Source organism: Xenopus laevis, chromosome 9_10L (genome assembly GCF_017654675.1).
Source record: "Xenopus laevis strain J_2021 chromosome 9_10L, Xenopus_laevis_v10.1, whole genome shotgun sequence".
Lineage (NCBI taxonomy): Eukaryota > Metazoa > Chordata > Amphibia > Anura > Pipidae > Xenopus > Xenopus laevis.
This window is the reverse complement of record NC_054387.1, coordinates 35,513,889-35,527,224: the sequence shown is the minus strand read 5'-3', so window position 1 is coordinate 35,527,224 and position 13,336 is coordinate 35,513,889. Positions and strand designations below refer to the sequence as shown.

Sequence of the window (13,336 nt, the reverse complement as noted above, 5' to 3'; positions counted from 1 at the left end):
TGTTATCTGCCTGCCTGTGAACTCTTGCCTGGATTCCGACTACTTCTTTGATTAACCCTTTGGACACCGCGACCTTGCACCCTCAAGAGGGCTTCCTCCTCGATCCTGACTACCTCCCTGGAGGGATCTCCCGGCTCCCTGACACTGAGTAATCAATGAAGACGTTTCACTACTCATCCGAGCAGCTTCTTCAGTTCAACTGACTGGTGTGGGAAGTTCTCGGCATATAAACTCTTCCACAAAATCTTCATAGTCATACTTGTTCTTTTCTTTCCAAAAGTCAATCATTACTGCATGATGGTCGCTAAGGGTTACTGTAATGGGGTAAACTTTGAACCTGTTTTACCTCCCCATACAGTAAATAATGGTGTTTATATTGTGTTATCCTCTTAAACTGATGTGTCTTGGTCATGAGAGATGCACTCCATTTGTAAATCTTCTTGCTTTTTGAGGATTACTTAAGAATACTTAGGATGACCTGAAGTCATCTGAAGAAAATGTTTATTCTTTTCAATGAACAAATCTCATGGTGCTGTTGATTCTGTTCATAAGGGAAAGGTGCATTCTGAAAACAGTGCTGGTGGGTCCAGTTAGAGTAATTGTCTCTTACCTGGCCTGGTAGAGCATCCTCGCACACAGATGATTCATGTGGAGTAGCTAACTCAGGGGGGTTATCATTCACATCTAGGATCCGAATCCGCAGAGACAGAAATGATACTTTAAGAGGGTCTCCTGTTGGGGAAATGGGATTTATTTATCTAAAATGCTCCGTATATGATATTGATGGATATATAGTAGTATATCTGACTTGCCACCCTAGTGCATTCCTGCCACATGGGCACTTCAACATCAAACCTACCTGTTTCATGTGCCTGAACAGTCAGATTGTGCCACCCTGAGGTTTCTCGATCTAAAGCTTTAGTGATCCTGATTTCACCAGACTCAACATCAATTTCAAAAATCCCATCATCAGAGGTCCGGTTCAGTGTATAGCTAAGGGAGGTGGGAACAGAAAAGTAGGAGAAGATAACCAGAGTTCAGCAAGAGGTAAAATATTAAAAAATTATAGGAAGCCCAAGGAAGATAAAAAAAAGGTTTGTTTCCTCCAGTCTGAGATACAGGGGCTTAGGCAAGTTAATAATTGTTTCAAGCGCGACAGAGGAAAACACATCAAGAAGAAAATAAAAATACATATATTCAAAGGACTTCAACAGTAGCCCCTTAAAATAAGTACAGGTATGGGACCTGTGATCCAGAATGCTTGGACCAGGGTTTTTTGGATAATGGATCTTTCCATAATTTGGATCTTCGTATCTTAAGTCTACTAGAAAATCATTTAAACATTAAATGAACCCAATAGGCAGGTTTTGCTTCCAATAAGGATTCATTATATCTACATTGGGATCAAATACAATGTACTGTTTGATTATTACAGAGAAAAAGGAAAGGGAGTCTACGGGGGATGGTCTGTAATTCGGAGCTTTCTGGTTTCCAAATAACAGATCCCATACCTGTATTTTGGGGTAAAAAATGCATATACCTGACTCAACTTTTATATAGACCAATCTATCTTCAGTACCTTATGGGGTTGTTAGCTTTGTCTGGGTCAATGGCGGTGATCGCTCCAATTACAGACCCAATGTGGGCATCTTCTGGCACCTCAATAATTCCATCCAGTGGTTGAAATTTAGGTGGCTCATCTACGTCCAGCACGGAAACTTTAACAATCGCCTGATCTCGAAATGTCCCCAAGTCTGTGAAGCGCGGATCCACAAATCGATTCTGCGCCTCTAACACCAACGAGTGCTCCTTCTGAGTCTCAAAATCCAGGGGCTACAACACAGAAAGTGTGGGAGCTAAACAACACACATTTCCCAGAAACTTCTTTCCTTCTCTTTCTTACCCATATGTCAGAAGAAAAGGAGGAAAAGCAAGACCAAACTTGTTGCTTTTAGTTTGTCCCCCCCTTTTCAACCATACCAGTATCTAAGGACTATGGGTGGACATGTTGCTAGAAATTTTGTGCATAACCAAAAATAAAATACAAGTCCTGCTTGTATCAGCCAAAGATTAATTTGCACTATTTCTGCGGATTAAAAAATATCCACTATCTTACTTGATTTAATAGTTGTGTCATAATTACTTGGAGGAATAAGCAGAAAAATAATCTTCATTGCTAAAACTTTAATCTTGATTGGGCTAAAAATAAAAGAATTCTCTGAAACTTTATTTAGAGGTTTCCATGGCTGCATGTTCAAAGTGAGGCTAATATCCGTTCTGATCAAGCCATTACAGATTAACAGATCAAACATAAACTATTTAGATGTAAAATCAGGGGAAATGTTGTATTCATTGCATCATGGGAAACGGATAAATAAAGAGTGTTTTTTCTTTATGGCTTCTTTGGGTAAGTTATGCCGGCCTGGGTTCTGTAGCTGATTTGTGAGCATCAAACATTAAAGGCAGTTTGTCAACCAAGGTGCATTTTCCAAGCCATAATCACTTGACCCACAAATGCATGTGGCTGAATGCTCCATCTGTCATTACCTTAAAGGCAGAACAATTACAGCATTTCCTTGCATACAAACAAACTAACAGACTTGGCAGAGAGCAGTGCCTGGGTGGGGAGGAGGCTGAGTACCAAATGCAGCAGACAAATATATTTCAATCGTAAAAATGTAACTCCAACATATCAAGCCCCTTTTAAGCCTACTATATCTGCTATCCTACAACCACAGTCCCTTCCCAGAGACTATTATCTCACTGTCACTAGTGATGTGCGAATTTGCGCCGTTTTGCTTCGCCGGAAAATTTGCGAATTTCATGCGAAATTCGCAAAACGGCGAAAAATTCACGAAACAGCGCTAGCGTCTTGTTTTTGACGCCGGCGGCCATTTTTTTTACGGCGAATTTTTTTGGGCGAATTTTTGCTGGCGTTTCGCAAATTTATTCGTTGGCGGTGAATCGCGCAAATTCGCCCATCACTAACTGTCACTATAGGCACTATCTCTCCCTTCTATACCCTCTATCCGACACTCACACTCCCTTCCCAGAGACTATTATCCCACTATAACTATAGGCACCATCTCTCCCTACTATTCCTGCTATCCCACAGTAACACACTCCCTTCTCAGAGACTATTATTCCACTGTTACTATAGGCACCATCTCTCCCTACTATACCTGCTATCCCACAGTCACACTCCCTTCTCAGAGACTATTATCCCACTGTTACTATAGGCACCATCTCTCCCTACTATACCCTCTATCCCACAGTCACACTCCCTTCCCAGAGACTATTATCCCACTGTTACTATAGGCACCATCTCTCCCTTCTATACCCTCTATCCCACAGTCACACTCCCTTCCCAGAGACTATTATCCACTGTTACTATAGGCACCATCTCTCCCTACTATACCTGCTATCCCACAGTCACACTCCCTTCCCAGAGACTATTATCCACTGTTACTATAGGCAACATCTCTCCCTACTATACCCTCTATCCCACAGTCACACTCCCTTCCCAGAGACTATTATTCCACTGTTACTATAGGCACCATCTCTCCCTACTATACCTGCTATCCCACAGTCACACTCCCTTCCCAGAGACTATTATTCCACTGTTACTATAGGCACCATCTCTCCCTACTATACCTGCTATCCCACAGTCACACTCCCTTCCCAGAGACTATTATCCCACTGTTACTATAGGCACCATCTCTCCCTACTATAACTGCTATCCCACTGCCACAGCCCCTTCCCAGAGAATATGATCCCACTGCTACAGTCCCTATTAACCACACTGCTACTGTAGGAACCATCTTACCATCTAGTTTAAATGCAAAAATATTTCTCACTCCAGTTTCGCTTTGCTCCACATTTGCTAATTTCCCCTTTAGTCTCTTTAAAACATTTTTACATTAAATAAACCCAGCAGTATTTGTTTTGCTACCAACATGGAATAATGCTGCTTAGTTAACACCAAGTACACAATAAAAAAAATGATCTGCTTAAAATGGACGGCCTTCTGTTAATGCAGAGATTTCTGGATATCAGTTTTTTTGGATAAGAGGTCCTCCATATTAAAATACCTGCACCTATTGCAATCCTTATCAGCAACAAACAAGACGCTTCTCATGATTCATCTTTTTTCTTCCTTTGCACATTTATTTCTTTAGGGAGGCTCTTTATCTTCTGCACTGATTTAATTATGGCTGATTTCACTTTCATTAAAGACATTTATACCCTTTTCATCTGCTTAATGCAAAGCTCTTTGATCCCACCAGTGATCTCTATTTCTCTTATTGTTTTAATTGCCCATTTACATTATTTGCTTTTTTTTTTTTTAAATCAATTCAGTATTTAAATCAGTTATAAATAGACCTGTATGTTAATAAGATTTGAAGGCCCAAGTGTGTTTTCTTGGTAACAGCTGGTTATTTTAACACATATTAGACACTGTTTTTATTTATTTATTTAACCTCTTAGCTGCACATGTAGTTGAGGAGGTTTTGCTCCTCCCATTTTTGTGGTCCAAGATGGTGTTCAGCTTAGTTACTCACTAAAAGGGTCAGGTACTGGTTCATAGCTGCTTATTAAAATTTCATTAGGTTTCTGACTGGGGTAACCATTCCAGAATGGCCTTTGAGTATTTGTAGAGTATTTTTGAGTAATGCTGGACTATCATGGAGCATAAGAATGTGCACCTTAAATTTGTCTATTGATGCTCAGTACAATTATACAGTAGAATCTAAAGTTCTTGGCTTGAGAAGGATTGATACGAACAACATATGGAACTCATGGGAATCACAATACCCAGATTATTCATCAAGGGGCATCAATAAAGCACCCTACTCCCTCGCTTGCTCAGGGTCACCTTTTGGTGACTTATCTCTGTGTTTCATGGAAGTAGCTGAGTCTTTAAGTCTTATTCTAAAGAACAGAACTCTTGCTGATTCTAAAGGTGGAGATTTCTTTCTCTTTTCTATTCTCAAGGGATGACCTTGTTCTCACTTTAAAAGTGTAGCAATGAAAAGGTCTCCAGGGATTTCTTTACGAATATATTCCTACATTTTGCAGATACTGGCTGATTGCATACTGCTGTTATGTTGATTGTCTGCCCTTAACTACCACATTCATCTTCATCATGGATACAGATAACATGGTCCCCCCTTTGCGTGTCTCCTGAAGGCTCTGTTCCCTTCTTGCCTGCCGAATCCCATCTGCCCAAGTCACTTTGTCTAAGCCTCTGTGCTATCAGGTTTTGTAACTGTGCAATAATAAACTGATCTGCATCGGGCTCCAATTTGATCCTGTGGGAGATCTTCCCTCAAGTAATAATCTCTGTATTATATCCTTCAGCTGAGTACAAGACTGGTGCTTATGTGCATTTTCTACCCTGACTTGACTCAAGTGGGCCATTTATTCTAGGCCCAGATAACTGGTGGAAATATCCAAAAAATTCATACACCTAAATGTGAAACAAGGGGAAATACCTCTATTCTGAAAAGAGATGTGTCGTAGGACTTCACTGTTAATTCTGTTGAGATATCTGGCATATAGCTTGGGACGCAGGGGTAATAGTAAGATATCTGGCATATAGCTTGGGATGCAGAGGTCATGGTTAAGGTCCTAGTTGTTTCCCACTTATCCCCAATGCTCTCCTTCTCTATGGAAAATACTTTAAGACTGATGTCACATGTAGTGTTATTCTTTGGTTGGACAACCAAGGCAGAGAAACAACTCTGTTGCAATTGTTTCCCATTGATCCCATTGGCTTCATTGGCAAAAGTGCAGGTTTGAGCACTTTTCTGGCCAAAAACCTTCTCTAGCACTTTCATGTTCCCATTACCAGTACATTCTATATATTGATTTTCCTAATTTTTTTTGCTGCATTTCCACTATGTTTATATGATATTGATTTATCCACACAGGTACCTTTATAATACTCAGCACAGCCTCCTGGGTAACTGAATCTGTGGTCACTTTAAATAACTGGTGGAAATATCCAAAAAATTCATGCACCTAAATGTGAAACAAGGGGAAATACCTCTATTCTGAAAAGAGATGTGTTGTAGGACTTCACTGTTAATTCTGTTGAGATCTACTGGGAGATGATTTGTTCTTAGGGGCCTATCGTCGTATTTTTTTTTTAAATTTCAAATTCTAAAAATCCGAGATTGATTAAGTTAAAAAACACGAAAAACTCTAATACAAAACTTCTCCAAGTAAAAGCAGCCAAGATCCCATAGAAGTCAGTGGGAGTTGGACTTTTTTATTAGCCATTGAGACTTTAAAAGGCTTTTTGCACTTTTTTTCCCCACTAAAAATGACCAGAAAAACTCCAATTTATTGAGGTTTAATAGATATTTGTATTTTTTTTATGCACTTTTTTTTGTGATTGTGATTTTGTGATTTTATACAAATAGAGAAAAAGCTCTAATACTACTAAAATTTGACCGTTAATAAAAGGGCTTATTAGACTTAGGCAGTAGCTTTCCTAAGAAGTTTGCGCTGCTCTAATGCTGAAAAGGGTGGTTCAACTTGAAGTTGAAATGTTATAGACTCTCCTATTACTAGTAAGTTTGCAATTGGTCTTCTTTTTTTTTTTTTTTTTTTTTTACAGCTTTCAAATTATTCATCAACCCAGAAATAGAAGATATTTTAATTTCAATCAACAAGACAAACTCTATATGGACAAGTGATAGTCCAGCTATTGTCAATTCTAAGAACCCACAAGACATGTATTTTAGAAGCTAAAGTTCATCAACATTTTGAGGGCCTCCACTTGTCCAAGCCTGGTCTACAACATATCCATAGGAATGTAGGTGTTAAATGCTACAATTTCATCCCACAATGTACTTTCATAGCCCACAATATTTACTGGGATTTTTCTTTCATTCTGGATGGAACTCAATGAGCCTAGGTTAACATCACTGAGGGAAGGGAACATTTTCCTATCACTCAATACAAATTAATGGAAGTAGTCCCACGGATATGTGGGTAAGAATCTGCTTCTCAGACTGTCAAAGGTTATTACTAAACAGATGTAAGTAATTCATGAATTACATGGTTTTCACATTAAGAATTCTTTTTTTACTTAAGATCAAATGACTGTAGCTGCTATAAGTGGTCCAGAAAGCCGACTTCCCCATGATCCTGTGGGCAGATGCCCTTTGGGAGCAAACCAAGTAAATGCTGATCAGGGATTGTTAACATTCGCAAAAAGTCTTGAGTTACATTAACTAGAATTTGTTTGATAGTTGAAATTACGTACTTGTGAATTGTAAGATAAATGTCAGAAAACATAAGGATAACTTTAGGTTAATCAGATCTGATTTAGTAAACATTTAACATATTAAAAATCACAAGGGGGAATTTTGCATCAGTATTTTGATCCAGCGCTCAGACCAGAAACCCTGGGGACACAAGTGTACTGTAAGCTCTAGCACCCCTACTCCTGCATTGTGTGTAAGTACTAGGGGTAAGTAGATGACCCCTAGTAAGTACAGGGCTCTTTTTGTGCCTTGTGCCCACAGTCTTCCTTTTTTCACATCAATGATTATATACATGATGATGCCCATAGGCCACCAAATATTTTCACCCCATACTAGAGTCGCAAAGATTTGCATTTGAGAGCACTATATAAATTACACATAAGAATAATAGTAAGATATCTGGCATATAGCTTGGGACGCAGGGGTAATAGTAAGATATCTGGCATATAGCTTGGGATGCAGAGGTCATGGTTAAGGTCCTAGTTGTTTCCCACTTATCCCCAATGCTCTCCTTCTCTATGGAAAATCTCTATGAAAAAACCTTCTCTAGCACTTTCCCATTACCAGTACATTCTATATATCGATTTTCCTAATTTTTTTGCTGCATTTCCACTATGTTTATATGTTATTGATTTATCCACACAGGTACCTTTATAATACTCAGCACAGCCTCCTGGGTAACTGAATCTGTGGTCACTTTAAATATGGCTCCCATCTCTTGCTGCTGTATCTGATAGAACATATCCGTGTTTTCACCAACGTCGGCATCTTCTGCTTTAACTCGGCCAATCACTGAGCCTACTGGAGCGGATTCAGCCATGCTAAACTGGTACAGTTCTAGAAATAAGTCAAACAGATTCCAGAAATTATCCATTATATTCTAACATGTACCCCAATGTAAGTATATATGCATACAAATGATTCAAGAGCACTTATCCTCACTATCAATATATTCTGTCTTTTCCTCCTTCAATAAAACATTCATACATTCAAATGCTATTATGTACAACTTTACTTGCTTGGAACTCAATGCATTGCCCCCCAACCCTGTACCCAACTATATAGATAACAACCTCTTGGATGGAAAAGTCACAGGTATGATTTATTAACACTGTATAATACCATAGCATAATATCATCCTAAACCAAACAAAACTTGTTAGCTTTTGAAAGAAGAAGAAACCCTTAAATTCAAGTGAGAGTCCCACCATTCCCCTTCATAACTGCAAAACCTTCCCTCCCCCCTAAAGCAGGGCCAGTTGCCCTAGGCAATCTGGCCAGTCACAGTGCCTAATAGGAAGGTTATGGGGGCGTGCATATCATCAAAAAGGATGCGCAAATGGTCTTCAAAAAGGAACGTGGACGTGCATGTGCAAAAAGGACACACTTGCCGGCCAGAGTGGTGAGAGGGAACAGGACAGGGCATGAGACAGAGAAAGTATGTGCCTGGCGCCCCCCAGCTTTGCGCCCTAGAGCTCTGCCTACCCCTAGTTCCGCCTCTGACCCCCCCACAATAATGTCCGTTAACCCAACTTGTTGACTAGAAGCAGAGGAAAACCACAGAAAATGAGCACACCCTTGTCCGGATTGGCTTCAACCGCACCTGCTCAGTTTCTGTGATCTCTTTTAGCAGAAGATTTAGCCTGTGAACCCCAATGTGCTATTGTGCTTCTTCTTAAGGTGATTGGGGCATTATTGGGTGGGGAAAGCTAGTGTGGTTCAGGAGGGGGGACACTAGCTTAAGGCTGCATCTAACAGTTAGCATGACTTACAGTTCTTAACTTTTAACCTTAAACAAAACCCAGTCTCAAGTCGGAGACATTGACTAACAATCTTCAACCTCTACTATGCCTCTATGTCTCCTTGCCTCCAAACCTAGTCCCAGGCCTATGCCTCTCAAACCACACCTGTACCCTAACATGATGTTCTTCTTTTTCAGATACCCAGTAGGTCAGCCCCATCACATTTCATTGTGCCAGGTTTGCTCCCATGCTATTTATCCTTTCTTTGTCTCATGCACTGCTTGTGGGTGGGACAGTGGGACATTATCCTTCAAGTGGTACAGAAGGGAAGAGAACCATGAATCCAGTTCCTTCCTCTTTCCACCTGAACTCCAGCATCCATAATACCCATCCCACTGACACCTTCCTGATGGTCCCTATTCATCAATCCCTCCTCTGCTCCAAGTTTGCCTCATAGAGCTTTATATACATTTTAAGAATATAAAAGCCACTGAGAACTTCTGTGACATTACCAAAGCACAGGTATGTTTTTATACATTTCCAGCTTGCCCTGCATAAAGTAAATGAGGCCTACAATGTACACGTGTCTGTGCATATGTAAACCTTAGTTACTAAGGTAACTAATAAAAGATTAACTATTAGACAAGAAGTCTAATTCATAGCGTGAAAAAAAAAGTTCCCTCCATGATCCGGAATCATCAGAAGTATATTAACTGTGCTTATAACAAGTTTCAGAAAGCTTTTGCATATGTATTTGTAAAAATTACCATTAACACTTTCACATAAAGACAAATTACAGGTTCTGTGGTGCTTAAAGTACGATCCCCACAGGTATAAGTGATTTGCCGCTAGGTCAAATCTGGAAAATGTTCTGCATTTATTCTAATATGCATTGCTACAATAAAATGTGAAAAAAATATATTCTTTTATGTATCTGGACTATTTCAGAAGAAGAAAGTGTTTTTTTTTGGGTTTTTTTTGCCTGTGGCAGGAAATACCCAAATGTTCTGCTTTTTGATGAAGAGGGTTTAAAAAGTGCTATACAAAAATTCTAATCTTTTTCTTTGTGAAGACTTAAATACAAATTGTGTTCTTGTCTCATAAGTGTAAATATTTTTCATGCAAGATACTACAGCATTTATCGTCTTTCCCTCTGTTTTTTGTTTGTTTGTTTAAAAGTATATGCCGGCTCTGTGGCAAAACTGAAAGTTTTCTAGTTTTCCTAGCACTCGGATATTTTTTATAATGTCCATATAAATAAATAAGGGAACAGAACAATAAGGTCTTCTTGCAAAGCAATGTATACTGACATAGTATTTATTTTTTTACTGGAAATGTTGCTGTTTCGGTTTTTGACCTCAGGTGGCAGAAGACGTATGAATGCAAATGGATGTAAAGTAAATTGGTGAAATGAACCAGGTTTTTCCAGTATCTACTCTAAATGACTATTTTTATGTATTGCTTGAGTGGCGTCACTAAATAGGAAGCAGAAGGGCCCGGACCACCAGGTCTGATTCCTCTATAGCAGTGCTGTCCAACTTCTGTGGTACTGAGGAAAGGAATTTTTCTGGGCTACATGGAGGAGGGTCGATAATGGAAGCCAGTGTTGGCCACTCCCTGTTTCTAAACCACACCCACATTACCATAAAAACATTTAAGACCGTGCCTACATTAATGGTGGTAGCAAACCAAAAAACCAAATGTTTGATGCTAACAGCAGGGATGGCACTTTTGAATCATATGTAAAAAATTTAACATGCCTCATCCACCCCTGTGGATAACACAGCACCCCCAGCACATGATTGTGTGCTCTTTGGGGCCCCTAACAACAATTTCCAAATGCTAACAAACTCCCAGAACAAATACCAACCTTATGTTCAACAGGAAGCACAGGACAGGCAGAGTTTGGCACACACAGGAAGGATAGGGCAGACAGAGTATGTCATACACAGGGAGCATAGGGCAGACAGACTTTCATGTGTGGGGCCAAACAAGGGGGGTTGCAGGCTGCCAGTTGGACAACAATGCTCTATAGCATTAAATTCCCCTGGGAGTGATTATGTGGCGGGGGTTGCAGCAGGGGTAGTGTTGCAGGCCAGAGCAGATATGCTGGATTACATTGCCTGTCTTTCTCTTGGTACCCCATCATCGCTTTATTTCTAAATGGATTAGGGATGCAATACATTCCTAAAGTTCTGGATTTGGGCACATCCCAGTTTTTTTTTTTTTGCAGGATTTGGATTCACCTGAATCTGAACCCTAATATTGTGTGACTTTAGACCACTGGACAACTATAGGTGACAATACTTTTTTTGCAAGCTGCACATTTTTTCTGCACATGTATCTGTTTGTCCAATTACTCACCCAGTGCTCTCTATATGTATATCATCAGCCTGACATTTAGTATCTTGTAGAATGACATTTTCAATCCTCAATCTCTAATTCACAATAAATCCTAATCATATTTGCCTGTTAATTCATAAATGTTCTCCCTGCTGACTCCTACGTTCCTCTTACATCCTGCCAGCTAAATCACATGACTGTATTTAGAAGTTATCCAATACTGTGCCAGTATTACAGAATCCTTTATGATTGGACTATCGAAGCCTGAGAAATTGAGCCAGGACACAGTATCTATTGCCGTACAATATGTTTCACTTTCACTCATTTGACTTGAGTTATATTGTTGTGACACCTTATTAATTTATTATCATTCTTTTTATTTATAAAGCTCCAAACATTCCTTTGCATCAGGGTATATGATAACTGACATAAAGTCAAACCAACACATTAGTTAATAAACAGTCCTGCTAAAATCTAGAGAGGCTGGGATGCGTGACACACAAAGGCACATTTACAATACTGTGAAGAAGGTGCAAAGTGCAAAAAACAGGTGCAGGCTTAGAAGTGCTAGGGTGTGTTAGTCTATGGGTTGATGGCACTAACATTTGCAGGGTGCAATTATTGCCCGACACATAACTGCTTTCTGCACAAAGTGGTCAGTGGGACAGTACATGAATATAACGTTTGTGGTGTAAGGCAGGGCAAAGTTAATGAGAACTTTGCAGGTAGAGAGGGATTTTTGGGAAACAGGAGAACCTCCAAGAAGTTATAGCAGAGAGTCAGTTGGATATTTTTGATAGGACAATGTGAGAGTTAGAAAGATCAGGACAAGGCAGATACAAAAGGTCATTTATGACCACAATAGTGTAATTGTAACATGGTGGAAACTTGCTTCCGATGCAATTGCAAATGATTGGTAAAACCAAGCACGATTGCCCATGTGCATTATGATTGATCGGATGCAATTGCATTGAATGTTTGCAGTGGGGATTGCATCAGTTCTGGCTCTGATTCTGCCCATTATTCTTTAGGTATGAGTATGATGTGCAATTGCGCATACTAATGAATGCCACTGTGGGAACCCTGGAGCTACCACCAACTTCAAAGTGGCAGCCCCAAGGTTCCTGCAGGTCAATAGGCACACTCGCAAAGGCAGGACACATGCACTAAAGTAAAGTGCAACTATGCAGAGGTGCAAGGAACATGATTGGATTAATGAATTTAATGAATTGTGTCAATATGTGCAGTCACTGTGTACATTTTGGCACCCTATAGGCTTGAGCATCTATTAAGACTTCAGTATCATGTTTTTAGGTTAAGCAATTAAGAAAAACATTGAAACCTACAGATATATATGCAACTAACTCATTCATTCTCAAGGAAGCAATCACAGCCACCAATGGAATCTTACTTTGAGGGAATCGAGGAGGGTTATCATTAACATCGGTAATCACAATTGTGACAGTTGTTGACCCTGACAGTCCACCTAACTGTCCAGCCATATCCTTAGCCTGGATTACAAGGTCATAGCGATCCTGAGACTCACGGTCGAGGTCTGACACCGCCGTACGTATGACACCTGGAGAAAAACAACCTCATGTAACAATGTGTAGACAATGTGTCGTATACACACATAAATGGTTAAGTAGCTCCATTCTCCTCATAAAATTGATTTCACACCCCTAAGCCCAATGAAGCACTTGGATATACTAAGTTTGATACCTGTCAAGAACCTAATAACACATGGTCTGCTATAATCATTGGTTGGAAATCACCTTGAGCACATTCTTGGGTAGCCAATCTTTAAAAAATGACCTAGGTTTAATCAGACAACCAGATTTTTTCTGGGAATAGAAAACTGAACCTACTGTATAAGGAATGAACTGTCAATCCAAGTTATCACAATGGAAGAGAGAGGCATCCTTAGATGCTGTAGGAAAGAAGATTTCAGCACCAACACAGACATGATTACTTA

General features: G+C 39.7%; 1 protein-coding gene across 1 annotated transcript in view; it reads right to left on the bottom strand.

Annotated features, from left to right (window-relative positions):
- cdh22.L (cadherin 22 L homeolog) overlaps positions 1-13,336 on the bottom strand; it is a 100,979-nt gene that overhangs the window by 11,535 nt on the left and 76,108 nt on the right. Inside the window, exons 5-9 of the mRNA XM_018235167.2 lie at positions 12,773-12,940; positions 7,927-8,114; positions 1,580-1,833; positions 860-993; positions 611-732 (exon numbers count right to left, since the gene is read on the bottom strand). Coding sequence (XP_018090656.1) covers positions 611-732; positions 860-993; positions 1,580-1,833; positions 7,927-8,114; positions 12,773-12,940 — 866 coding nt within the window. The remainder of the gene's footprint in view (positions 1-610; positions 733-859; positions 994-1,579; positions 1,834-7,926; positions 8,115-12,772; positions 12,941-13,336) is intronic.